Source organism: Morone saxatilis, unplaced genomic scaffold (assembly GCF_004916995.1).
Source record: "Morone saxatilis isolate NCDOM2014 unplaced genomic scaffold, NCSU_SB_2.0 Contig14, whole genome shotgun sequence".
Classification (NCBI taxonomy): Eukaryota; Metazoa; Chordata; class Actinopteri; family Moronidae; genus Morone; species Morone saxatilis.
Window position 1 is genome coordinate 5,182,910 of NW_023339696.1, and position 25,110 is coordinate 5,208,019.

A 25,110-nucleotide genomic window follows, 5' to 3' on the forward strand; every position below is an offset into this window, starting at 1 on the left:
TCCAATAAAGACCACAGGCTGCTATAACTCGCAATGAACCAGAAAAAAAGACCGACACCTTTCTGTGGGCCATCTGAGAGTGGAGGCTGGTGGGGGGTAGGGAGGGATGAGAGAGAGAGAGATAGAGGGAGAGAGAGGACTGTGCGCGCGCGTTCAGGCAGGACAGGAGGGCGCGCGGGACATCAGCACACCGGCCGGGTCAAGAAGCTGCAAGGATGGAGATCCGACCAGACAGGTTTAAGGCGGTCGCGGGAAAAACTCTGGGGAAAATTCACAGGTACACACCTATTTTCAAATATTCCTCACTCCACCTCAGACTTTTCCCCCGTTTTCACGCTTTTTCTGGGGATAGTTTTGTTGTGCGGGACACAGCCGCTCATCGTGCTGCGGGTTCCCATCCTCTCTCCTCCGACCGGTAACCCTGTAGTGGGGGAAAAAGTTTCTGGGATGTTGGTTTTAACTGGGAGAAGAGGCGTCTGATGGGTTTAAGCCGCAAACATCATGCAGGTTGTGGCAAAAGTCCAGGTTTGCGCAGCGCACAGTGCGGTGATTATTGGGTCGACAGGAGAGTGTGAAAGATGCTGATATCGATGGAGAAAATGTCGGGCTGTAGTTTCACGGATAGTTCATTTTTATTTGGTACCTTGCCGGAAAACAAACAAACAAATGATGAAACAACCACAGGAGCGCTCAGTTAAAGTGCAGTGAACTCACTGTAGAGTGCATGTGGGACCAGGGGTTGGGGGACTAGGGTTTTTTTCTGGTTGTGGTTTGATGCTTTATTGGGTACTTCTCCTCTAAAAATCATTAATGATGCTGTTGCTCTTGCTAGATTGGGCCAGCTCGAGTACACTGGCGTTTGAGGCGAGAATAAAGTGTGGTTACATAATGTTTCCGTGCGTTATTGGCAGATGGAACCAAAGTCATTATCCGTCTTGTAACATTTTAGGGCATCCTCTGAAAAGTTACTAATGTCTTTCTTTGATCAATGAACCATGAGATCTCAGGCTATTATTCATCAGATTTACCAATTAACCAACTAACATTGAATTGTATATATATATATAAGAAAGCTAATGCTGCAACCAGTTGGTTGATCAAGAAAGAGACAAAGAAACCACAATAACAGTCATTATTATAGTATATGAAGCTGAAGACATGAACAAAAACTCAATTGGCAAATATTTTGATAAACAACTAATCTTTTGAGTTATTTTTCTAAAAATATTATAATAAAATAATATTAGGTCTTGCTAACAGCTTTCTTTTTCTTATGTAATAGAAATTGAATATCTTTCATTTGTGGACTTTTGGACAAAACGAAAAAATTGAAGATGTTACAGTGGACTGAAGGATTTTTAAAATTTTATTTTATTTTTTTTTTAAACGATTGTATATAGTAATAAACCGAAACCTGTACATCTGCATCACCTCTACACAAAGTGGCTCTATGAGATGGTTTGTGAAGAAGGAGACCATGACTATGTTTGTGCCAGTGTAATTTCTAAAGAAAAGACTGAAAAACATCACTGCAGTCTCTTATATCATAAATGTGTTAAATATTGCAAATTAATTGCATATCAATACAGAGGTTCAAACTCATATTGGTGTGCTGACAATATTTCAATAAAAAAAGAGAGATTAAAGACACCGATAGAACCTCATGCAATAACCTTTGCTTTAAGCTTTCGCTCTCTCAGGATTTGAGGTAGCAACCAAACGTATAAATCCCGTCCTGAAATAGCCTGTTTTTCAGTCCAGATGTCGAGCCACGCAAATCCCTAAACTCTCCCCTCCCACTCACTCCATCCCAGCCCATGTCACTTCCTCCAGCCGCTCCCTCCTCCTCCATCGTCCATCCATCCATCCATTGAGCTTTTGCGACACCAGCACAGACAAGTTTCAGCCTATCAGGGTGTCCCAGATTAACGGACATGCAAATCTCAGGCTTTTTCTCTTTTACTGGTCGTGAGCCGTGCATGTGCGCGGCACAGCTGATGCTATGAGAGATGTGATGTATCAGATTGGATCCAGATTGGTTTTAGTGGGTGTTTCCTCGGCTTAGCCAGCGAACTCTGGTTTAATGTGGCCGCAGTGTTAAATGCAGGCAATGGTTTCAATAGGAAAAGTGAACGTTATTTTATTTGGGAATTGTATGTTTTGAGGAATGCATTTGTGTGTGTGTGTGTGTGTGTGTGTGTGTGTGTGTGTGTGAATATGTTGCATCTTCAACACAGGACATCCCCGCAGTGTGTGAATAGATGAGTGTCTGTGTGCAATCTCACTCTCAGACAAAATCCCTCCTGATGAAAGCAGCCAGGAGTTCATCTATTATTTAAACATTTTCTCCATCAGAATGCATCTCCTGTTTCTATATTAAACTCCACTAGGTAAGCATAAACTCAAGCACTGTAAGGTCAAGTGCACTCTACATCTCTACTCTTACCATTCCTTCTTTTAACATCTTCAAATTAATGCCTATACTTTATCTATCCATCTCCTCGTGCCAAGGAACTCTTCCTCAGCACTACATGAAATATGCTACAGCAATCTTCTCATCAGCATTTTGATTACGTGTAAAAGTTTCTAAAAACAAATGCCACATACAGGTTTATTAAAAGACTTTTAATTTAATCCGCCTTTTGTTTGCATCAGTAAGATTGCACGGGAGAGCTTGTGTTTCCCTACTCACAAGGCAATACAGAATATAACAGGTAATCCATTTTTAATCGACTTTACTTGCTGTGTGGAGTGCTACATTTTCAGTAACCTCACGCAGTGGTCTGAAAAATGTTCTAAATAAAATATTCAAATTGTAATGAGATGAAACTATGCTTATTTATTTGTTACTATTTATGTTTTGTCAAACTACAAGAACTGCAAGGTCCTTGGCATCATTTGAATCATATAGCATTCTTATAAATGTACGAATTATTGTGAATCACTGTATTATTTATTACACTATGTTCTTGACATTAATACTTTAAGTACACCCAGAGACAGAGCAGCTTTGCTTCTTGGCTTCATTTCTCTGTGCATGTGCACAATCAGAGGGGTTTCCTGATGAGTGATGGGTTTGTATCACGTTTGTTGGACACCTGTGAAATTTAATATTGCGGTTAACTTACTTTAGTCACTTTTGCACAATACACTGTAGGTGGTAGGATGGCCAGAGGTTAATATTTTCATAATGAAAGAAAAAAAACAATGACCAATGCAGTGCTGTGAAAAGCAAAGAAAAATCCATTTTAACAAATGACCTCACATCAGTTTAGGGATTGTGATGATTACAGTACACTGTGCATAATGGAAGTTCGAATGTTACAGCCATTGACCTGGTTGTCAGGTGTAAAGATGACTCTACTCTGCTGGCAGTCATTGTAGTTGAGGCAGAAAAACATCACTCAGTGAATCCTGGGAACCGACAGCGTGCTCTTGGAGACTTTTTGAAAAGACTCCAAAATGCCACATTTGAGACGCTTCTGCTTTGTGTCTCTCTGCCTGTCTATGCCGGTGTGTCACTCTGTCTACATGTAGTGTTGTGTGTGGAAGAGGCTACATATACACAGGTTTATTGAAGGGTCTACCCAGAGGATGGATGCATCAGAGCTCAGCAGTTTGGAAAGTCAACTGCAAACACTCAGCATGCGCGGTTATTGGCAGCAGTGCTGTTGTATCCATGATGTCAGCAGTGCATCAGTATTTTATATTTACATTGCAGACATGCGTTCTTGGGTTTAACGCCGTGGCACAGAACAGAGCTGGGTAGCAAATAAACAAGAAGAAAAGAGTTTTTTTTTAGGATATATATGTTATGACCCCCCCTCGGTTTATCATTAAGCTGTCTAAAAGTGGTAATGAGAAGCAGTGTGTGAGCTCTATTATGTGAGTATTTAGAAAAGAAGTCTATGAAGGTCACACGTGTGAGTGTTTGAACGTTATGTGTGTGTGTCTGTGTGTCCACAGGAGAGAGAGAAAAAAAAGGCGTGTGACAGGATGGGGAGGAGGGTGTCTCCCTGGGTGACACAGTCCCACCGAGACCCAATCTGTTCACTTCAGGGAGAGTGAGAGGCTCGTGGAGGAAGGGGGGGACACCACTACTGAAATTACTAAAATATCTGCAGAAATTTCAGTTTGAAAATTAAAAAAGACCTCAAGCTACCACCCAAACACCTTACCTACAAATAGAGGGGAATTAAGGGGGAAATCATTTTTAGAAAGGAGGACTAGAGAGGGGCTGACATTAGGAAAGAACAGCATGGCTTACATACAGCACAATGAACTGATTCTACAATTCAGCACACGGATGTGGACGAATAATGACCAGGGCGTCTGTCGTTATATAATATTTTTACTGTCGACCTCCCTTGCTGTCTGTCTCTTCCTCTCCATCATCCTCTTATGAGAGGATTACACAGAGCGCTCTGTGAATTGGTGAATTTAATATACACGGTAACAAAAGTCCCAGGTCACCAACCAGCACGTGAGAGTCAGTGTTTTTTGTCATAGCTCATATATTATTGCAAAATCATAAATTAGGTGAACATTTATTGGCAACTGATAATAATATAATAGTCAAACAATAGTTTTAGTATTTTTTTAAGCAAAAATACCAAAGCATTGATGGTTACAGATTATCAAATGTGAGCAAATCAAATGTTTGTTTTTCATATATATGAATAACCTGAATATATCTTTTGGGCTGTTCATTTAATAAAATATGTTGTATAAATACATAATTTGGGGCTTAATGAAAATAATGGTTAGTATTAGCCCCACCTTAAGTTGAAAATGCAAATGAGCATTGTTTTAGGCAGCTCTACTTAAGATAAGTTAGGGTTAGTGGCATCTAGTTGTGAAGTTGCAGATTGCAACCAGATAAATACAGCTTAGCCTTCCGAGCATGTAGGAAAAAACTATGGTGGCTGCTAAAAACCGTGAAAGGTCCAATCAAGAGCTAGCTTTTGGTTTGTCCATTCTGGGTAGAAACATAGCGGTTCAACATGGCGATCTCAGTGGAAGAGGACCCGCTTATTGTAAGGTAACAAAAACACAACAATTCTTATTTTCAGGTACACTACTAAAAAGATACTTAGGAATATTATATTTCATTTCTGCCAATAGATCCTCCTCAATGTTACACAGTGAAGTTTATAAAAGGCCAGTTTATAAAAGCACTGAAGCCTTTTTATTTGTTAGAATAAATCACTATGGACTTTATCAGGTTAACTTTAGCTGCCTGTACTCAGGTGACAAGCACAAATATGAGCTCAGTTTGAGGTGTGAGTAGTTACTGAGTCTCCACTGAGCCTGTTACTATTGTAATTATGATATTTCAGCGAGCCTGAGGTCACGGGACTCCTGCCTGCTCACGCTCTCTGGCTCATTAATTGTTGCCAGCTGAGACCAATCAGGTCCTCTATGCTAACGAGAGACGCTACATCAGCTGAGTGGCTGTGAGCGTCACATGGAGGCAAATGTCCACTTCTCTCTGTGTCTCATACCTCTATTTACTCAAAGAAGCAGCCTTTTTTAACAGCCAGTACAAAACTGCAAACTGAAAATAGCAGTAAACTCCTTTTATTATCACATTAAAACACCATATCAGAAGAGGGAGACCCTCAGCTAGTCAGCTACTGTGAGACACTTACACACATTAGGGTGAAATTGCCTTTTAGCAAGAAGCATCTGTAATTAACGGTAATTTTTGCTGTGGGCTAGCCTCGTTAGCTGGTAGCGTATGTGTAGGTGTGAGGCTGCAATCTGTCGTGAGGTTTAATGAGGATCCTCCTGCAACCTTCACAAACTCTGAAGTAGGATACTGAGCTCCACTCAGGGGGCAAGTCAGCACATTTGTTCAGTACAGATAGGACAGCAGTGTGAGTGTGGCCAACTGATTCAACAGAAAACCATGTACACACCTTCCTTTGTGTCACATCAGCTTTGTGATCAACTTATTGCTTTGATTTACATAACTGGTAACAATTTAATCTCTCTGTCTCTTGTGTTTGATGCACTGTGACTCATTTTGTTCACACCACTAAGTCAGTCAAACATGAATCTAAGATATGAAATATTTACCCAGCTCTTTTAGAAGAATATGATGTGTTTGTAACAGTGGGGCAAAGCATTGCAGAAATCATTCAGTGTTTGAGTTGAAACATAAAATAACTGCATGTAAATGAGAGCAATCTGATTTACAAAAGGACTAAAAAACTGCATCAAAGTCCGGCATGATCTCAGCAGTGTGTCGTGATAGAGGGAGAAGCATGCTGAACCACGCCCAGCGATAGGCTGTCCTTCCATATTCATTTCCGGAAGTAAATCATTTTTGTAATCCTAATCTGAATGTTGTGACAGATTAAGAGAGAGAGAGAGAGAGAGAGAGAGAGAGAGAGAGAGGATGCAGCCTCTCTAATCTCTTGCAAATTCCAAAACGTTGCTTTAAGTATTACTGTTCTGTTGTCCATTGTGTTTCACTTGACAAGTACCATATTTCACGATGGACCCAGGTTTAATTAATAAAACATTATATTACTACATATTTTTTGGTTGTTTATTGACTCATTGCATGGATGTATAAAGAGATTATTCAGAGCCTGCTGTGTGGAAATGGGGGAGGGAGTGAAATCCACATGCATAACTAAGAAATATAACGAATGGAGGGATGAGAGTAAATGCAGAGAAGCAGACAGACAGGCTAACAGATAGATAGATAGTGACAGATTATGGTGTAAAAGCTAGAGTGAATTATTTATCGCACCCAAAAACACATCAATAATTAACCAATGTCAGAGTCTGACTTGTCTTGTGTTGCGTGAATAAGTTATCTTGGAGCTTCAGTGTGCTGAAAGAGATGAATTGTCATGAATGTTTGCTTGAAAAACAGAGCGCAATTTAATACAGTAAACACATGTTTTGCACAGTTATTGAATCTCAGAATTTAAACAAAATTTTAAAAATGCAACCGTCCTTTGTCACATGGAACAAATCCTTGGTGGTGATTGTGTCTGTTTCTGTGCATAATTCTCCAGCTCACTGACTAACTGGATCAGCCCAATGGAAAGTGGACGGCTGACACACGACTGTGCTTTACCGTGAACTCACACATACCCCAAAACACACACACTCAGGTTAAAAACATATATACACTGGAGAGTGTGGCACTATGACTGATTTAATCTGAGGAAAATGGATCTGCAGAAAGCGTGTACTTAAGTCTGCCGTATTCATGTTTTTGAGTGTTTAATAGTGGGGGTGTGTTGTTGAGAGTATGAGGTTATGATACACAGATGGCCGCTCTCCTGACTTCTCTGTTTGACTCCTTTGGAAAAAAGTGACTGCCATTTCACAAAAATGGTCTTGCACAAATTGAGAAACAGCCTAAAATAACAACACATGTCGGTCTCTTCTTAGACAAACAGACAGTGTTTGACAGAATGTATGTATTTTGGGAAAAACGCTTCAGATATTGATCACACTCTTTTGCACTTCAGTGAATCGATAGTCAAAGTGATAGCAGGCTTGTTAAACAGGCCATCTCTACTCTCATCATCTCTGTTTCTGACCGTCTGAACAACCTCAAAGTATAATCACACACGTCTGTCCATTCAGTGATTCATGATATGGGTAGATGTCTGTCTCCAGAGAGCTACTCTTTGTGTCTGAGAGGACATCTTGGACAGCACAAGTATGGCAGCCAGTCCTGGACGTCGTGCAGGTACGGACACTGGGGGAATGTGCTGTTGTAGCTAAGTCTGCTCCTCAGCTAGTGACAGCTGCTTCCACACTCTGGGACACGCTGAGTCAGACACGACCTCAACATGGTGCATGCTGTCTACATGGAGGTGTGTGTGTGTGTGTGTGTGTGTGTGTGTGAAAAAGAGAGAGAGAGACTATGAAAAGTAGCCAAATTCTACAAACGTGTAAAGAAAAGATATATATTACTTTACACAGCCTCAAAATAGCATGGTAACCCCACAAAAAGTACACAAAGAGAAGACTCGTGATTATTGTCTTGCTAAAGATGTTTGATGGCGGCAGGCCACCATGTTACATTTCAAACCTCTACATACAAACAGATTTCTTTTTAAAGCTCACCTGACCTGGAAATGTTCCCCATACTCCCAGGAAATCCTCCATTGAGCCACTGTTTCCATGTTATGCAAGTTTTTGCCCCCAGTGGAGGTGTGACCTCACTGTCACCACACTCTCACCTCTGCTACCGTCTACATTTGGGTATTTAAATGAGCAGATATAACCTCTGAACCATTTGCGTGTATCAGCAAATTATAAATGCCAACATTAGAATTCTATGCATAACATTTCTTTGCTATTGTAGCACTGTTAAAACAGATCATCCCAATCAGGCTGTGTAAAGAATCAATATTACAGAGATGCATGGTAACCTGTTATTCCATGTTTGCAGAGGCTGGCTCGTAGTTCTCCTTTCCTTCATGCTCTCTCTGTCTCTGTGTCTCCTCTTAGGCTGATTGAGAAGCGGCAGCCCAATGGAGAAACCATTGAGTTATCAGCGGAGGGCCGTCCTGAGCTGGTGGAGGAGAAGGAGCTGCCAGTGGTGGACTGTACCTGCTTTGGCTTGCCAAGGCGGTACATCATCGCCATCCTGTCTGGCCTGGGATTCTGCATCTCTTTTGGCATCCGGTGCAACCTGGGTGTGGCCATCGTAAGCATGGTCAATGACCACACTGTCTACAAAGGCAACAAGGAAGTACTTGTGGTAAGTGGCGAAACCGAAATCAAAGGTTTTGGACTCACTTTTACTGTTTCAGTCTGTCTTTGATTAGGACATTTGAACTATTAGACAAGCCTCATAGATTTGTTTCTGTTTTCTTTATACCTGATTGAAGCCAGTGAAGATTTAATTTTCTAAAAGGAAAAGGGAGGGATAAATAAAACACTGATCTCAACCTACGAGAATGATTTGTGCCATCACAAATAGTTTGGAAATCTATCCTGGTCCAATTTGCAACTTGTGATGTAGAAAACACAGTGCACATACACTGAGAATGGACTTTACAGTGAAGTAGGAGACATCTTGTGTCCAGCAGGAAAACTTTAGATAGAAACTAAATATTGATAGATTCTGGAACTTTTTAAGAGTAGTAGATGCCCTTTTAAGGATTTTAATATGTTAAATTATACTTTTTTGTTTTTCTAAAAAAACATATCTGACACACATTATTCTTCCAAAAAAACTATTTGTATATGTTTTATTACATGTATGAAGGAGCTCTTTAAGTTAAAGTCATACATCTTTTCTTCAGGCTGCACAGTTTACCTGGGACCCTGAGACAGTGGGGATGATCCACGGCTCCTTTTTCTGGGGCTACATCGTCACACAGATTCCAGGGGGCTTTATATGTCAAAAATTTGCAGCCAACAGGTGAATTTACAATATTTTCTCCAGTATGGGCTTTACTTTAATCTGGTCTACTATAAATTGGTTGATTGGGTAACAGTTGGGTAATTGTGCTGGGTGTGAAAAAGGGAATAATTTGGGTAATTGTTTTAATCAATTCCCACTGAGCAGTATCAAAACAGAGAAATTCTCAAAAAACCACAACCAGCTTTTGTCAGTGCAGCGTTTGTGTCTTCTTCTCGTCCTTTTTCTGCTGCTGTTGTTGCTGTTGAATATCGCTCTAAGGCAGCTTGTTTGTCTTTTGTGTGTTTAAGAGTGTTTGGCTTTGCCATAGTGGCCACATCCACGCTCAACATGCTGATTCCATCTGCTGCTCGCTGCCATTACAGCTGTGTCATACTGGTCAGGATATGCCAGGGCCTTGTTGAGGTACAGTATATGTCTGTGCTTGCAGGACTCTGTAAGACTTTACCTACATGCATGAGTGTTTCCCTGACTGTATTGTGTCCTTCAGGGTGTATCATACCCAGCCTGCCACGGGATCTGGGCTAAGTGGGCGCCTCCTCTTGAGAGAAGTCGATTAGCCACAACAGCCTTTTGTGGTAAAGTTTCATGACTTACTGACAGATTTCCCTAAAATTCAGTATCTCCTTCCTGCAAAGAGGTTAAAAGAACTGAAGTTGTGGATTTCCATGGCTACTTTTTAACAATATATATTAAGTAGTTTAAGTGCAAAAAGTATCATATGATTATAGGAATGAATAATAATATTTTCTTTATGTTTGATGCTTTTCAAGGATCCTATGCAGGAGCGGTGGTGGCCATGCCTTTAGCTGGGATACTGGTGCAATACACTGGGTGGCCTTCAGTATTCTATGTGTATGGTTAGTATCCTTTTATTCAAATAAGTGTTTGCTTACTGCGGTACTATGGCGGTTCAGCCAAGTAATAATGCATACTCTAACACTCTTATGTAACACTCTTATCTTAAATACCAATATTTCCAGACCCATTAAAGGTCCATTGTGTAACATTTAGGAGGATCTATTGGCAGAAATGGAATATAATATTAATAGGCATGTTTTTATTAGTGTATAATCACCTGAAAACAATCATAATGTTTTTGTTACCATAGAATGACTCTTTTATATCTACAGATACTGAACTATAGATAGGGCTGTTATGTTTTACACATATTTTGTGTGTTTCGTGGCCACCAAAGTTTTCCTTTCTCGCTTGGAAGGGGAATGTGAAGTGAAGTTTCAATCTGCAACTTCACTGCTAGAAGCCACTAAATCCTACAAATTGGTCCTTTTACTAGTGTGTTTCTGTTATTCACAGTCAAGACTGAATGGCAGAGCTTTTATGTGCCTCTCAAGGACTTCAGGTGTTCAGGTGTAGCTTCTTTATTGCTAGTCTTCCTTGTAGCATTTAAGAGCATAGCCCGAACCCCACATTTTGACAGTTGAGTTTCACAACATTAACAGCATGTCATGTATCTACTTCTCATTTTCTCTCTCTGTCTTTCTCACTACTGTACATTTAACTCTGGCTCTCTTGCTCTTTCTCTACTGTACTCACCTCTGTGTCTTTTGCTTTCTCTCTCTTCCTCTCCCAGGCAGCTTTGGGATATTCTGGTATTTGTTCTGGATTCTGGTGTCGTATGAGAGTCCCGCAGCACATCCCACCATCACACCGGAGGAGAGGAAGTACATTGAAGATGCAATTGGAGAATCTGCATCATTTCTTAATCCTCTCCATGTATGGCCCTTTGATCTTCATGTGTAACCTATCAATCTAACACTGAGAATCTCTTAGACCTACATACAAACACAGATAGTGTAGATGTGCTGGATATCAGTAATATCTTCTTTTTTTTGGTGGCAGAAATTTAAAACCCCATGGAGACACTTCTTCACCTCCATGCCAGTCTACGCCATCATTGTGGCCAACTTCTGCAGGAGCTGGACCTTCTACCTGCTGCTCATCAGCCAGCCGGCCTACTTTGAAGAAGTCTTTGGCTTTGAGATCAGCAAGGTGAGATTATATAATCTATACAGACTTTATTTACAGAAGCTAAATTTTAAGTTTTTTTAGAAATGTCACTGTATGCTCACAGTTGGAGTATACCCACAGCTGCAGACACCTAATGTAGCCAGCAGCAGTTTCACTGAGGGTCTCGGCTTCAACTGGAGTTAAAGGGAGATTCTGTTATTTTTTATCTAGGTCTACTGAAGGGTTTGATTACTACAAACAATCTTTAAAGTATTTAAAGTATTTAAATGTTCTGTTGCACAAGAAACAAATGAGTTACAGCAGTTGTTTCAGCTGAGCAATAGTACAGTGGTATATGAACAATTCATATCATACACGAAATAAAAACCAGTATACCGGTTCATCCAGTGTAGTGCCGAGCACTGCTGAGTCTTATTATCATGACTCCTTGTATTTGGTATTTGAGACCTATTTCCCAAATCCTTACAATAGAGTTGATTAGTGCAACATTATCCTTACCCTTGTTCAGAACAGTCACAATTAAGAAAATAAGACCCAGGCTGAAAAATACCAGAATTCCCTTTCCAGGTGTGGATTTGTGTGAATCTGATCCTACATTTTATGACCAGTTTCCGACAATTCATCTATTAATAGAGTTCCAGCTCTACAAAGCACCTGAGAGTGACTGTTACAGTTACTCCCTGACACACTGAGGTTTGGTAAAGTAGTTTAAATGGGCTGATATGTAAATAGCAAGCTAGCTTGTAGTATGGAGTCAAAAATAAAAATCTAGTTTGGATGTCAAAACTGAACTTTCAACTTTCAGCCTCCCGTTGTTATACTAGTAATGAAAACACTGTTCTTGTGTCTCTTTCTCACACACTCTCTCTCTCCTTTCTTCTGTCAGGTGGGCATGGTGTCAGCTTTGCCCCATCTGGTGATGACCATCATCGTGCCTATTGGAGGCCAGCTGGCAGACTACCTGAGAACCCACAACCTGATGTCCACCACCAACGTCAGGAAGCTCATGAACTGTGGAGGTGAGAGTGTCAAACAGAAAAGGGTGCCAGTTGGAGGAGGGTGAGGAGGAAAAAGAAAGCTCAAGACTACACATCTGTCTGGATAAAGTGTGGCACAATATCTGCCCCCTGACATCCAGACACAAGCACATCAATTAAGCCAAACTGTCTTCATCTTGTCATCAGGTAGTCATTAAGATGGCATCACCTCTGCTGTAGCAACCATTGACAGTCTATATAAGGTAGCAACATGAAGAAAGATAAGAGACTTTTACCAAATATCAGCAACAATCTTTAGAAACTTTCTGACGACAGGAATGCAAGTGTGGTTTTTATGTATTTGTTAATGGTTTACATAATTATCCTGAAATCTTAAGGACCTGTAACATATAGTAACATTATTTGTCTGGCACTTTTTTACCCAGTAACACTCATTCACAGTGTTTGAAGTGAATCATGGACAACTTAAAGGTTGTATTAATGTTTCTTCTGCATGTGACCATGTACCATTTCTAACCTAGCAAATAATAATAACAACATAATTATAATGGACTTCTGAATAACAGGTGACCATTGCTTGTTGAGACAGAGTATTGTGGATAGTATTTGTTTTTGATGTGTTTACGTGGACGTGTTTCAGGTTTTGGAATGGAGGCCACCCTCCTGCTGGTGGTGGGATACTCTCACTCAAAAGGAATCGCAATTTCCTTCTTGGTCCTCGCTGTGGGTTTCAGTGGATTTGCTATCTCAGGTAAAAGATGTTATGTATGCTGAAACCCTGATTTAAACAGAATTACAGTTATGTCACCTTTCAACAGTGTAGGTCTGAATGAGTACAGTGTAAATCATCAAATCAACAACTAATGAGATACATTGTATGTTAAAAATAGTTAGTTGCCCATGTTTAAAAGCAATAGTTTGACATTTTGGCTCATACGCTTACTCACTTTCTTGCAGGGAATTACATGGGAAGATCAATACCACTCACATATCTGTCTGTTCAATATATAACACATTATATCTCGTCTGGTAAATCTGTTTAAAAAATAGGAGAAGAAGAATTGTAAAAACAAAAACAAAAAAACGTTTGGTGTTTTACGAGGGTTGTGTGTCGTAGTGTTTCTTGCGAGGCAAATAAATAGTCTGAAACATAACAACTATAAGTGTATCTGACTTGGCCTCATGATGATTAAAAAACAGTAAATCTCTCCCCTAATTGATTTCCCTTTACTCCTTTGTACTCTGTGTTTTTTTTCTAACCATAACCATGAAAATCTGCTTTAGTAACATTAAAAACAACTTTAGAAAGTGGTGGAAATGATGTGCACTGATTTTTGTTCTTTCTCTCAGGGTTTAATGTCAATCACTTGGATATCGCCCCTCGATATGCCAGCATACTGATGGGCATCTCAAACGGGGTGGGAACATTATCTGGAATGGTGTGTCCTCTTATAGTGGGAGCCATGACCAAACACAAGGTAAAAATGATTCACTTGTATCAACTTCACGATGCCATGTATAAAACTTTAAATAGTGTTCATATTTAATGAAAAGGAGATTAGGCAAACATGTTCTTGGACTCACTTCCGTTCCTTTTCAGACACGTGAAGAGTGGCAGGGTGTCTTCCTTATAGCTTCCCTCGTTCATTATGGAGGAGTGGTTTTCTATGGTATGGCTTGACTTTGAATATAGCATTTGGGGAGGCAGGTTCAGAAGAGCTCAGTCTGAACACTAATTATATTTTTTTCTCATTAGGACTCTTTGCATCAGGGGAAAAGCAGCCATGGGCAGACATAGAGGACACCAGCGAAGAGAAGTGCGGTATTATTGATGAGGATGAACTGGCCAATGAGACAGAGGAGCTCTACCGCGGAGGCGGGCAGTACGGAGCCATGAGCCAACCAGTTGTTGGTTCCAACGGAGGAGGGGCCGGAGGAGGAGGAGGAGGAGCTGGGCCTGGATGGGTGTCCGACTGGGACAAGTCTGAGGAGTATGTGCAGCCGCCTGGATACAACTCTTACATGTATGGGGGAGAAGAGGAGAGGGAGCTGACATAGAAGAGTGACATGGTTCAAGTTTAAAAAACAGAAACAGGATAAAGAAAAGATGAAAATTGTTTTGGGGAAAGGGATTGTAAGAGAGTCACTGCTATACTGAATGGACCTGCTGTGTGCTTTTGTACAATATTTACAATTGCACAAATAATAAGTATGGATCTGATTCATTCCATTGTGTGTGTATGTGTGTGTGTGTGTGTGTGTGTGTGTGTTTGTATGTGTGTGTGCGAGCGAGTGTGTAGGCATGTGCATGCTGGTGTTAGAGTTGTTAATGTACACATACACATACAGTATTCATTTGCAAAAACTGAACTCATATCCCAGATTCCTTCCTGGTCCTGAGCTTGTTGTGATTGGCCAGGAGATCTGTTTCCACATCACTGAGGAGATTCTGTTTGTGTGTGTGTGTGGTGGGCTTTCTGCCTGTACAGCAACTCTCTCAAGCCACTGGCATTGTCTTGTATTTAAATTTTTATGTGTGAGCCACATGTTTACTTTTTTGCTGGGAAAGCACCTTTGGGGCCTCTTGAGCTTAAAAAATTGTCCAAATTACTAAATGTAAAGTCATGACTGTACACTGTACTCACACTCATGTGTCTAGTCTGTGTTATTCTGAAGACTCTCAGAACTAATTGAAGTCATATTGTTAATACATTTCTGCATTTGATCAATACACAAACTAAACGCAATCATGCCCAGACATTGGAGATGCAGTCAGTTAACTTTCCTTTACCTCTGAAACATGTTTCCAAAGCATTCATAATTCAAGGTATGCTTGCATGTGGTCGTCAACATGGGTTCATTTATGTGGAAAGAATCTGTTGTGTTTTAAACCACTTTCAAACTATTCAAAGAGGAAGAAGGTGCTTAGGTGTCGTATCAGTCCGTGTTTGTGTGTGTAAAGCTGTTGAGGCTTGTGTTGCAACCTTCTCCCCTTTATGTGTGTGTGCATTTGAATGTGCAAAGGTGTGTGTTTGAGCACAAAGCTACATGTGGCGTCTAGCTGAATCTCACCTGGGTCTGACCTAACTAGGTCACGTCCAGCCAGGCTCATGGGTCACAAATCATCTGACATTTGTGACTTTCCATTCGGTGTGTACGCTCCCATTAGAGAGGTGGCCCAGAATGACAAGTAGAGTGTAATAGTTGCTGTATTGTTTCACTGCTTAACCAGTGAGGAACATATAATATTCCCAGGCATCACAGCACATGCTGCCTCTGTTTCTGCCTTTTTCTGTGTCTCTGTGGCTGCCTCTCCATCTGTCTTCCTCCCTGCATTTAACAGGATGTTCTCGATGTCTTTATTACCTACACGTCAGTCATGTTTGAGTTTGTGGGTCGGAGCTTTTCAGATTGTCTGTATGTATGTGTGTGTGTGTGACGGTGAGTGTGTTGTTGTGTTGGGTGCAGGTGCTGAAACATTGTGCGTTGAGCATGTTTTAATGAGCACAGCAGTGCAGCACCCCGCCATCCCTCTCTTCCTTTTACACACAAACACACAGGATGCTCATTTTATGCAAGCACAGTCGAGTGCACAACACACTGTGCAGAGGGAGTGGTGGCACACTATTTGGTATTTACATAGCTGTCAGTGTGAAGTGCACCCATGGACACAAGGTGGGATTAGGAAGGATCTATGATCGTATATTCACTAATAAAGACCACGCCCATGAAGATATGGATTTAGAATAGTTTATTGCATAATAGGATAGAGGGGGAGATAGTGTAGGAGGGATGGATTGAAGATCCGGAGGAAAGGGTGAGGGACAAAGGGATGAAGGTCGATGGATGAAGGGATAAGGGGATGAAGGGTGAGGGGTGAAGGGATGAGGAAAGAAATCAGGGTCGTGGCAGGATGGATGGATGAGTATGTTGATGGTGGCAGGAAGAAAGGAGAGAACTATGAGAGTTGCGATTCTGAGTGGAAGAGCTGTCTCTTCATGTACTGTACTCTGATTGGATTGAGCCCCAGTGGTTCCTGTATTTAAGCAAAGGACAGAGAAGAGAATGGGGGGATTTGAAGGGGAGGGATGTAACAACTAATAAAGTGTGCGTAAATACTTTTTGTGCAGCAATGGGTTGTGTTCGAGGCGTGGTCTTTGCTCTCAAGCCTACTTATAAAACTTCATTCATCAGTGGGTGTGTTAAGGTATGGTAACAATCATGGCCAATCACATCAGCTCCTCTCGTGTTAAACCAGGAGTGGAGAGTCCAAAGTTAGAGGACGCTAACATTCTCATACAGGAGAGGAACTGTCATAATGTATGAGCTGCACAGTACAACTCTTTGCGCCTGCACATACAGTAGATAGAGCCAACATACTCAGACATGAAAAGACGTGTGCATGCACACACACAACTTCTGTATTCTGTGTGTACTCACAGGTCATGCCAGCACGCAGTATTTTTTTTATTTAAAAGTACATTTACAGATGACTCTTTTCCAGATACGTATTGAGGGTTTGTGATGTGAGCTCACTATTGTGAGAGAGAAAAAAATACACTGCTGGAATGTTAAAAATAATTTCTGTGATTCAAAAGAGGGTTTAATGTTAAAATGTGTTGGTATGTCAATAAATTATTTTAAAAAAGTGATAAAGGCAAGTTGTGTTTTGAGTGAAATGTCTAAAAGACATGAATGATTATTCCTGTGAACAATTTTATTTTTAAGTGTTGTATCGGTGTATTTTTAATCAAGTTTCTCTTTGTCTCAGTTTATGGCTGTTCCAATGTTGTCCTCCTCCTTCTTGATGAAATGTGTGGTGGGAATCAGTGTAGAAATAAATAAAAAAAGGAAATGATAATATTTAAACATGCAAAAATGTGGAAACTATTCTATGTATAAAAGATGTATATGTGAGATATCCTTGTGTATAATAAAATTTAAGCAATTTAAGATGATGTCACTATTTCAGCACCATCATGTCATCATGACGCGTTAAATTAGTATTGAGTTTTTTTACATCATTACAGCGCAAAGTCAGTTCTCTGTCTTTCTCTCAGGACAGATGGATGCAGGATTATCTCTGTGATTTTAGGCAAAGATTAGATAGGAGAGCAGATGCACTCAGTGGGAGAGTGAGGGAGAAACAGAACGTCACAGACAAGGGAAGTGAGGATGACGGACCAGAGGGTGGGGCCTGCTCTCTCTCTCTGTGTGTTCAGTGCAGTGCAACTCAAAGTAAACCTTTAGGAAGCACTTTAAATCGATGTACACACTCGAAATAGCTATTCAACTATTTATTAAAAACATCCTGTGTGAGCCTCTCTCAATCCGGCCCCCGAAAAATATCAAATGAAGAAACAGCATTGTAATGCATTTTTCAGATTCTGAAAGATCTCTAAATTTCAATAATTTGTTGGAAATTAGGATGAAATCCTTGGTGCTTTTAGTTTCTGATTGCTTCAGTCTGAGGTTTATTTTGAAAGTGGTATCGGTCCTAGGATTGTGGTCCTGCAGCCTCCTCTACTGCAGCAACAAGCTACTCCCATATATACTGCCAATGGCTACTCCTCTCTTGACTAATTTAATGTAGCGCTGCAGTTCGTCCCTGTGGCCACTAGATGGCGGTAAAACACACGTAATTCTATATACTCAAGTCAGCCTAAACTGCATTGCCTCTGGTATGAATGAACATCTCTGGAGGGGCGACATGTTGAATGTGGGTTAAATATTCACTCTGTCTTTGGTCTGAAGGACTTATCCGGGTCTTTATCTGAAAATACTCCACTATGTTCACCAGCAAGTTAGATCTTTTTCCTCTGGTGCAGGCGGGTTTCATGTAAACTCTACATACTGTAAAGGCAGACGCACTTTTCCGGTGAACATTTTCTGAATAAAACAATGTTCACAGCTCAATGTGTAAATGAAGGTGGGAAAACATCCTTAAAGATATTACATAGAACTACATGATCCAGGAGTCCACAGTGTTTGGAGCTGGTTGATGATACAGACTAAAATAGCACTCACATAAGCCTGAATACTGTTGTTGATAGTCATCAGTGTAGATATCTGCCCCCTGAACGATGTGGAGTTGAGAACAACCATCTGTGTGAGACTTACAAGTTTGCCAGAGAGACCACGCCCAATTAGGGCTACTCCTAATTGTGATTGGACGCGTACGCTAGCTGTGGGCGGGGATACACGCTTAAACTCCACTGTGATTGGCCCGTTGCAACGTCAGTCTGAATGCTACCGTCTCATTGGTTGTTCGGCGAGGGGAATTAACGTGAAGACGCTCTGCTTACAATGAACCTCAACTAGACTAAATAGGAACTTACCCGACTTCAGGCGTTCAATACTTTTATAACATGAAGTTAGAGTTTTACTTGTAGCTTCGCAGAATTCCGCAGTTCACATTTTGACACGGAACTCTTGTCAGAAAAACAAGTTGGGGACAAATCCTGAAGTTTGTCTACAAGTGTTTTGAATGAGGAAATCGTCTCAGGCTAACGTTATGTAGCAAGCTAATCTCATTTATCCATTCGTAAACTCAGCTATCACTTCACAGACTGTTACACATCCTACACAGAGGTAAGTACGTTTAAACAATCTCCACTTTTACCACCAGCACTCATTCATATCGAGTCAGTGACTATAAAGCAGATTAATGTTATATATATATATATATATATAAAGTCCACTAACGTCAGCGGACAGTAACCTTAAATCTGGGTCAGTCTCTTCGCCATGTCGGTGTAGGGAGGAAGAGGGAAACATCAGCTGCTGTCAGATTTGTTCACCTGATACTTGGCTGATAAATCACTACCCCCTGCTGCTTTAATCCTTTCCAGGCATGACCGAGTACAAACTTGTGGTGGTCGGGGCAGGAGGTGTGGGGAAGAGCGCTCTCACCATCCAGCTCATCCAGAACCACTTCGTTGATGAATACGATCCAACCATTGAGGTGAGAGACCGCTCCTTGTCCTGGGTGAACAGTAATGGAAACTACAGTTTAACGTGAAACCACATGCTCTGTTTCACATGTGCATCACTGGGAGTTGTTCTGTACATTGTACCTGTAATCTGGATTCAAAGGTTTAGATAAATGCAAAGTCACATCAGAGTTAGAGGACACAGGACACAGGACGTGATGTGACTCCCTTATGCTGTAAGTCAGGAGTTAAGTTGAACAACAAGTGGTGGCAAAAGTAGTCCGATCCTTCCTTTATCTTTACCTTTTCATAATAATTAATTTGCTAAACTTGTTGCAGGAGACAACGTTTGTTTGTTTGCAGTTTTATGTTCAATGGAAGAAGTGTTTTTCTCTGATAAATGTTTCACCAGTGCATCTGTATTTCACTGCCTTATAAGTCAACACAGGCTGGGCAGTTGTATGTGTATGACATGATACATATCCAACTAATATAGGTGAATGTAAAATAATCCATTACAAGTGAAAGTCCTGCATTAAAACCCTAACTTAAAAGTGTAAAAGTATTACTGCAGCAGTTAAGTATATTTTAGTTATATTAAGTGTTGCGTTATGCAGAAGAATGGCCTCTTTCAGTCACATTATTATATATTATATTGTAGGATTATTCTTACTGATCCATTAGTGTGTAAAGAAGCATATTAATGTTGTAGCTGGTTTAGGTGGAAGCTAATTATAACTGCAGTTTATTCTGTGACAATGCGTCATATCTTATAAACTGATCATATGTTCTAAACACGATATGTATCTAAAATCTGAATCTGCAAAGTCAAACAAATACAGTGAAGTAAAACGTCACTATGCACAGTGGTACCATAGCAAACACCTGACCGTGCTGTCAGATATCTGCAGCACCGTCAGACCTGTGAAACTCTGCCAGAACCCTTTAGATGTTGACTTAAAGTTAGTAATACCTGGTGAAACCCATTTAAGTGGGGCGCCCTGTTAGCTCAACTGGTAGAACTTGTGCCCCATGTAGCAAGGCTGAGTCCTTGCTCCAGCGACCGTGGGTTTGAGTCCGACCTGTGACCGTTTGCTGCATCATCATCCCCTCTCTTTTCCCCCCTTTTGTCTATCTTCTATCTTCCATATCTCTTTTGTTTATCTCATTGTTTCTTAAAAATGACCACAAGTTGGTAGTCAATCTCTACAGACGGCGTTGAATATGTAAAGCTGTAGGTAAATGGTGTAGATTAGTATTTGATGTTTAAAAAAAGTCTTCAGATTTCTGTAAGTTCATTGCAAACATTCCATTCAACGGGTCTTGTTGCTACATGACGCAGCGGTGTGACTGTTCAGGAATGAATATGATGCAATCCACTGTCAGATTTCTTGGCAGACGTACTGCTTGAACTCTTGGCACCGCTTGCATGATCATGTCAATGCTGCGTTACAGGACTCGTACAGAAAACAGGTGGTGATCGATGGAGAGACCTGTCTGTTGGACATCCTGGACACTGCAGGTCAGGAGGAGTACAGCGCCATGAGGGACCAGTATATGAGGACAGGGGAGGGCTTCCTCTGTGTGTTTGCCATCAACAACACCAAGTCCTTCGAGGACGTTCATCTGTACAGGTACAAGATGCTTCACACACCACCACAGACCAGTACAGTGATACAACACAGCTGGAGGAAGGAACACGGACTAATAGTCTATTTCAGTTGTGTAACTTGGCATAGTCAATAATCCAATTGTGTATAGTGTACTGTGCAGGTTGAGACAGTCTACAAAGGCTGCTTCCTGAGTAGCAGGAACTGCACTTTTAATTATCTGTAACTCATATCTACCAGCGAGCTGCGTGTGGTTACAAGTTCTGTGGGGTCATTTTTACACTGGTTCACGTTTTCTGACCCAAATATGTAACTGAAGACAAGAGTAGACAAGATTTGTCATCTTTAAGCAAAACAATTAGCTCGACAAGCACTTAGAGCCACACACAGCAAACACGTGCTCCTCAAAGCTCAGCGCCTCCGCCTGACCTATTGGGGAAAAATTTGAATGCTAACACACATCATGAGAGCAGGTGAGGCAGTTGACCCAGATCAGTGATAGTAAGTCGGGTGGCCTCAGTCTCTTAGGTGCACGTGTCTCTTCCTCAGAGAGCAAATCAACAGGGTGAAGGACAGTGACAGTGTTCCCATGGTGCTGGTGGGGAATAAGAGCGACCTGAGTACCCACACTGTGGAGACGCGGCAGGCGCAGGAGCTAGCACGAACCTACGGAGTACCGTTTGTCGAGACCTCTGCCAAAACCAGACAGGTATGTAGTTTGCACCAGTGCATGCATGAGCCTTGTTTGAGCAAATAGGACACATGCAAATCAGTACCTGAAATAAAACTGTTAATAACCAAAATGTTATTAAACACATTGAAATTCTGCATCTTGCAGGGTGTGGAGGAAGCTTTCTATTCGCTAGTAAGGGAGATTAGAAGATATAAGGAGACCAACCGCAGCAACAAGAAGAGCAAGAAGAACACTCAGAGACGTTGCATAATACTATAGCAAACTGCACACACCAGCAGCATCCTTTACAGCACTTATTTCATGCTCCCCCCTCACACACTGCACCCCCTCTGTCACTGTGGAGGGGTCCGGCACAGCTCTGGGCCGGGTAGCAGACGAGGCAAAAATCCGTTTTTTTTTTTTTACTGCTGTCACAGTTTCCACTTACAGTACGTTACCAAGATTAGCCATTTATTTCATCCACTGTGCTATTCCCTTCTAACACTGTGAATTCTGTTGGGTTTTTTTAGTTTTTGTTTTAAAGCCCAAACAACTAGAAACTGCAGTTACTTTTTTTTTTTTCTTATTGGTTAAAGTCAGAAATTGTCCAAACTTAATTTAAGTCTGTGCTAGAAAGATTGTTTTCTATTTTTCCCCAAGAACCTTTAAAGGGCTATTTGTCCAGCCAGTGTTTTTGTACACAGCTCAGCTCCTGTTGACTATTTAGGGGTCAAGGGGTCACAGTGGTGCCTCACCGCACTTTGCACTCTCACATCTAAATCTCAGAAGAGTATTTCAGGACCCAAACATTGTTTAGGGTGGTGAAATTTGTGATGTGTGATTGCTCAGTACAAATCTGACTTCATGAAGTTCTATTAATACTAGTGTCATATTGACTAGGATAGATTGGTCAAAACCTTTTGAAAGTTTAGAAAAAGTTGTTTCTCCCTCCATTTTTTTTCATATTTTAGTGTGTCCTCTGGGGCTTGAAACACACCAGCAATATCTTTTTTTGTGTGTTTGTGTCTCTCAGCTGTATTAAGACAGGGTCACCGCAGTATCAAAGCCTCAAAATTGTGTTCCAGACTCCTAGGCGCACTTTATTCATTTCCTGTCATGTTTTTTTTAATTGTAGAATTTAGGATTTAGTTAGTGCCATTTTAAAAGTTTCCTCAGGAATATAGTGTTTTATCAGGAACTGAGGAATAACAAACCCAGAGCTGTGGCAAATGATTGGTTGAGATCTGATGTGTCCATCACTTCACGCTATCATTAACTTACAGTTTCAAGTGTCAGCCCTGCTGTTTGTTCCTCACAGTCACTGTATTCCAAAGTCCACTTTTAAAGCATTGTTTTTATGTCAGTGTTGTTGGTGCTCCAAGCACTGTGTATGCTACACCACACTCGAGCAGAGCACGTAGCATATGCAGATATCTATGTGGTACTACCAACATTGAAAACCACACTGATTATGAAACCAGTGTTAAACTCAGCGACAAATCTTCAGAGACAAATCTTCAGAGACACAGCGGCACTCACGTTATTTGATCATACTTGATGCTGGGTGAGAAGGATATTTAATAGGGCATCAGTTTTTTGTTTTTTTTATAGCAATGTTTGTCTTCTTTGATAATGTCACCCTAAATGTAATGAATTTCTATTTTTGTAGCATTACAAACAGCTTTTCCCAATTTAAAAAACATTTGCATTAAGAAACCGCTGTCCACATATTTACTAAAGTTATATCAAAGTTCAGGGGGCTAACTCCAGTGAATCCATCCGTGAATGAACCCTGTACATAATGTAGTTCTATTGTTAAAATATGGAGTAACTCTAAAAACTTAATTTGATCCAAGCAAGTCTCTCACTGACAGCTATGTAAAACCTTTAATGCATTCTGCTGTAATGAACAAGTAAACGTCTTTTAGCTTTTACGTGTTGTCTGTTTTGTTTACCAAGGTGGGTCTTTACTGGTAGGGAGTTTAAGAGGTTAAATGTATTTTCAAAAGTAGATGTAGGACACAAGAAGAACATAGCTCATGCTAAGTAGGGATTGCGGTGCGTATACACCAGATCTGATTTGTAGATCTTTTCAGGTCTATCAAGAGCAAGCACTATGCCATCAAGTTAAAAACGATAGACTTTCTCTTGTGAGTTTGTAGTTCAGCAGCGCGGAAAAGATGTGGTTTGAGGTTTGACAGAGACAATAACCCAAAATAATTCCTCTTTTCATTTCTGTAAAAGTATACTCTTTTACTTTGATGTCAAGTTAAGATTGGGGAATGCACACATGTAAAGCTGAACATGCAGGTTCATACTGTTAAGCTCTTCACACACAGGCATATTGTGTATTTACTGTCTGTTGTGGTCAACAGTGGTTCAGCATCCTGTATGTAAATGCTGCTTTGCAATGACCTAAAATAACCAAAGATCACATGAGTCCAAAAGAAATAGATTGCTTTTTCCATTTTATTTTTTACAAAAAGACACTACTTAAAGTCAGTTTATTCATAGTAGAAAACATAGAAATAGTGTGACATATATGCATTTTTACAAGCGCCAAAAAAAAGCGTAGAAACAAATATAGTGAGCAGAAGAGTCCATGGTCATCTGAATTGAGGCACACAAGGAATGAGGGAGTGGGTCTGTCACCATCCAAAGCGAGACACCAGCTTGCTCTGATCATCCAAATCCTTCTGAACCTTCTTCCTCATGTAAAAGATGGGACAATCCCGGCTGCAGAGAAGTCAGGAGGGACAGTGTTACTGGACATGACAGACGGCCACTGTGTGCTCAGCCATAATTCTGCAGTAAACAGAGTTAAATAAAGTATGTGCTGTGTATGTACCTGGTACAGAGCACATCCTCATGGAGGGACCCTTGACATCGCTGACACTGAGTCCACAGGCGAGAGAAACGCTCCTCCAGGGTGTTCAGGTGAAATATCTGTAATTTACAACAGACATGTTAGATATGATTTTGGGGGGTGGGGGGGAAGGAGTCATGTTTGCTTTCAGATATTAACCCCTTAACTCTAACAAATTAAAACAGTCTTAAACCAGCACACTAGTCTACAGCAGCACAAACAATTACAAAGTGAGACTGAATAAGATTCGATATTCAAATAGACTGTTTAAGTGTACTTAAATTCATTTGATATCTGAGGAGCCACCAGTGGCAATATGATGCCTAACCCAGGACAGCTATTGCTTAAAATAAGATATTAAAGCTTTCCATCAAGCTGGGACCTAGCCGAGTCCTGTTAATAATTAAAACCAACATATCAAAGTATACGCCTACCTCCTTTTGGTACAGTTCAGACTCCTTCTTCTTACAGAAATCACACACAGCCGCTGCAACACACACACACGCACACACGCACACACACGTTAGATAGTGAAAGTAACACCTAACTTCATTAAAGGGGAACTTCTGCAGATTTTTACCCTAGTCTTGATCACTAGAAGTCCCTGAGTACTGTCGATAGGAAACAGAACGA

The 25,110-nt window shown here is 40.8% G+C and overlaps 3 protein-coding genes across 3 annotated transcripts in view; 2 read left to right on the plus strand and 1 right to left on the minus strand.

Annotated features, from left to right (window-relative positions):
* The first annotated feature begins 154 nt into the window (after nucleotides 1-154).
* slc17a7a (solute carrier family 17 member 7a) lies at nucleotides 155-17,010 on the plus strand. The gene is made up of 13 exons (XM_035654388.1): nucleotides 155-277; nucleotides 8,488-8,740; nucleotides 9,288-9,406; nucleotides 9,697-9,811; nucleotides 9,897-9,984; nucleotides 10,180-10,266; nucleotides 11,001-11,143; nucleotides 11,270-11,419; nucleotides 12,285-12,417; nucleotides 13,037-13,147; nucleotides 13,747-13,874; nucleotides 13,997-14,066; nucleotides 14,153-17,010. The coding sequence occupies exons 1-13, from the start codon at nucleotides 216-218 to the stop codon at nucleotides 14,452-14,454; spliced, it is 1,761 nt and encodes a 586-aa protein (XP_035510281.1). The 5' UTR covers nucleotides 155-215; the 3' UTR covers nucleotides 14,455-17,010.
* Nucleotides 17,011-18,484: 1,474 nt separating this feature from the next.
* Nucleotides 18,485-23,545, plus strand: zgc:55558 (uncharacterized protein LOC393228 homolog). The gene is made up of 5 exons (XM_035655209.1): nucleotides 18,485-18,987; nucleotides 19,248-19,360; nucleotides 20,784-20,962; nucleotides 21,488-21,647; nucleotides 21,777-23,545. The coding sequence occupies exons 2-5, from the start codon at nucleotides 19,250-19,252 to the stop codon at nucleotides 21,888-21,890; spliced, it is 564 nt and encodes a 187-aa protein (XP_035511102.1). The 5' UTR covers nucleotides 18,485-18,987; nucleotides 19,248-19,249; the 3' UTR covers nucleotides 21,891-23,545.
* Nucleotides 23,546-24,064: 519 nt separating this feature from the next.
* Nucleotides 24,065-25,110, minus strand: part of pold1 (polymerase (DNA directed), delta 1, catalytic subunit) — an 11,617-nt gene continuing 10,571 nt past the window's right edge. Inside the window, exons 25-27 of the mRNA XM_035655208.1 lie at nucleotides 24,912-24,964; nucleotides 24,460-24,557; nucleotides 24,065-24,347 (exon numbers count right to left, since the gene is read on the minus strand). Of these exons, the coding sequence (XP_035511101.1) occupies nucleotides 24,260-24,347; nucleotides 24,460-24,557; nucleotides 24,912-24,964 (239 nt within the window). The 3' untranslated portion in view covers nucleotides 24,065-24,259. The remainder of the gene's footprint in view (nucleotides 24,348-24,459; nucleotides 24,558-24,911; nucleotides 24,965-25,110) is intronic.

Excerpts from the sequence above, each read along its gene's own strand:
- zgc:55558 (XM_035655209.1), top strand. The coding sequence starts at position 19,250 with ATGACCGAGTACAAACTTGTGGTGGTCGGGGCAGGAGGTGTGGGGAAG. Across the intron at positions 19,361-20,783 it reads AATACGATCCAACCATTGAG|GACTCGTACAGAAAACAGGT; the intron begins GTGAGAGACCGC and ends GCTGCGTTACAG. Across the intron at positions 21,648-21,776 it reads CCTCTGCCAAAACCAGACAG|GGTGTGGAGGAAGCTTTCTA; the intron begins GTATGTAGTTTG and ends TGCATCTTGCAG.
- slc17a7a (XM_035654388.1), top strand. The coding sequence starts at position 216 with ATGGAGATCCGACCAGACAGGTTTAAGGCGGTCGCGGGAAAAACTCTG. Across the intron at positions 12,418-13,036 it reads GAAGCTCATGAACTGTGGAG|GTTTTGGAATGGAGGCCACC; the intron begins GTGAGAGTGTCA and ends GACGTGTTTCAG. Across the intron at positions 13,875-13,996 it reads GAGCCATGACCAAACACAAG|ACACGTGAAGAGTGGCAGGG; the intron begins GTAAAAATGATT and ends GTTCCTTTTCAG.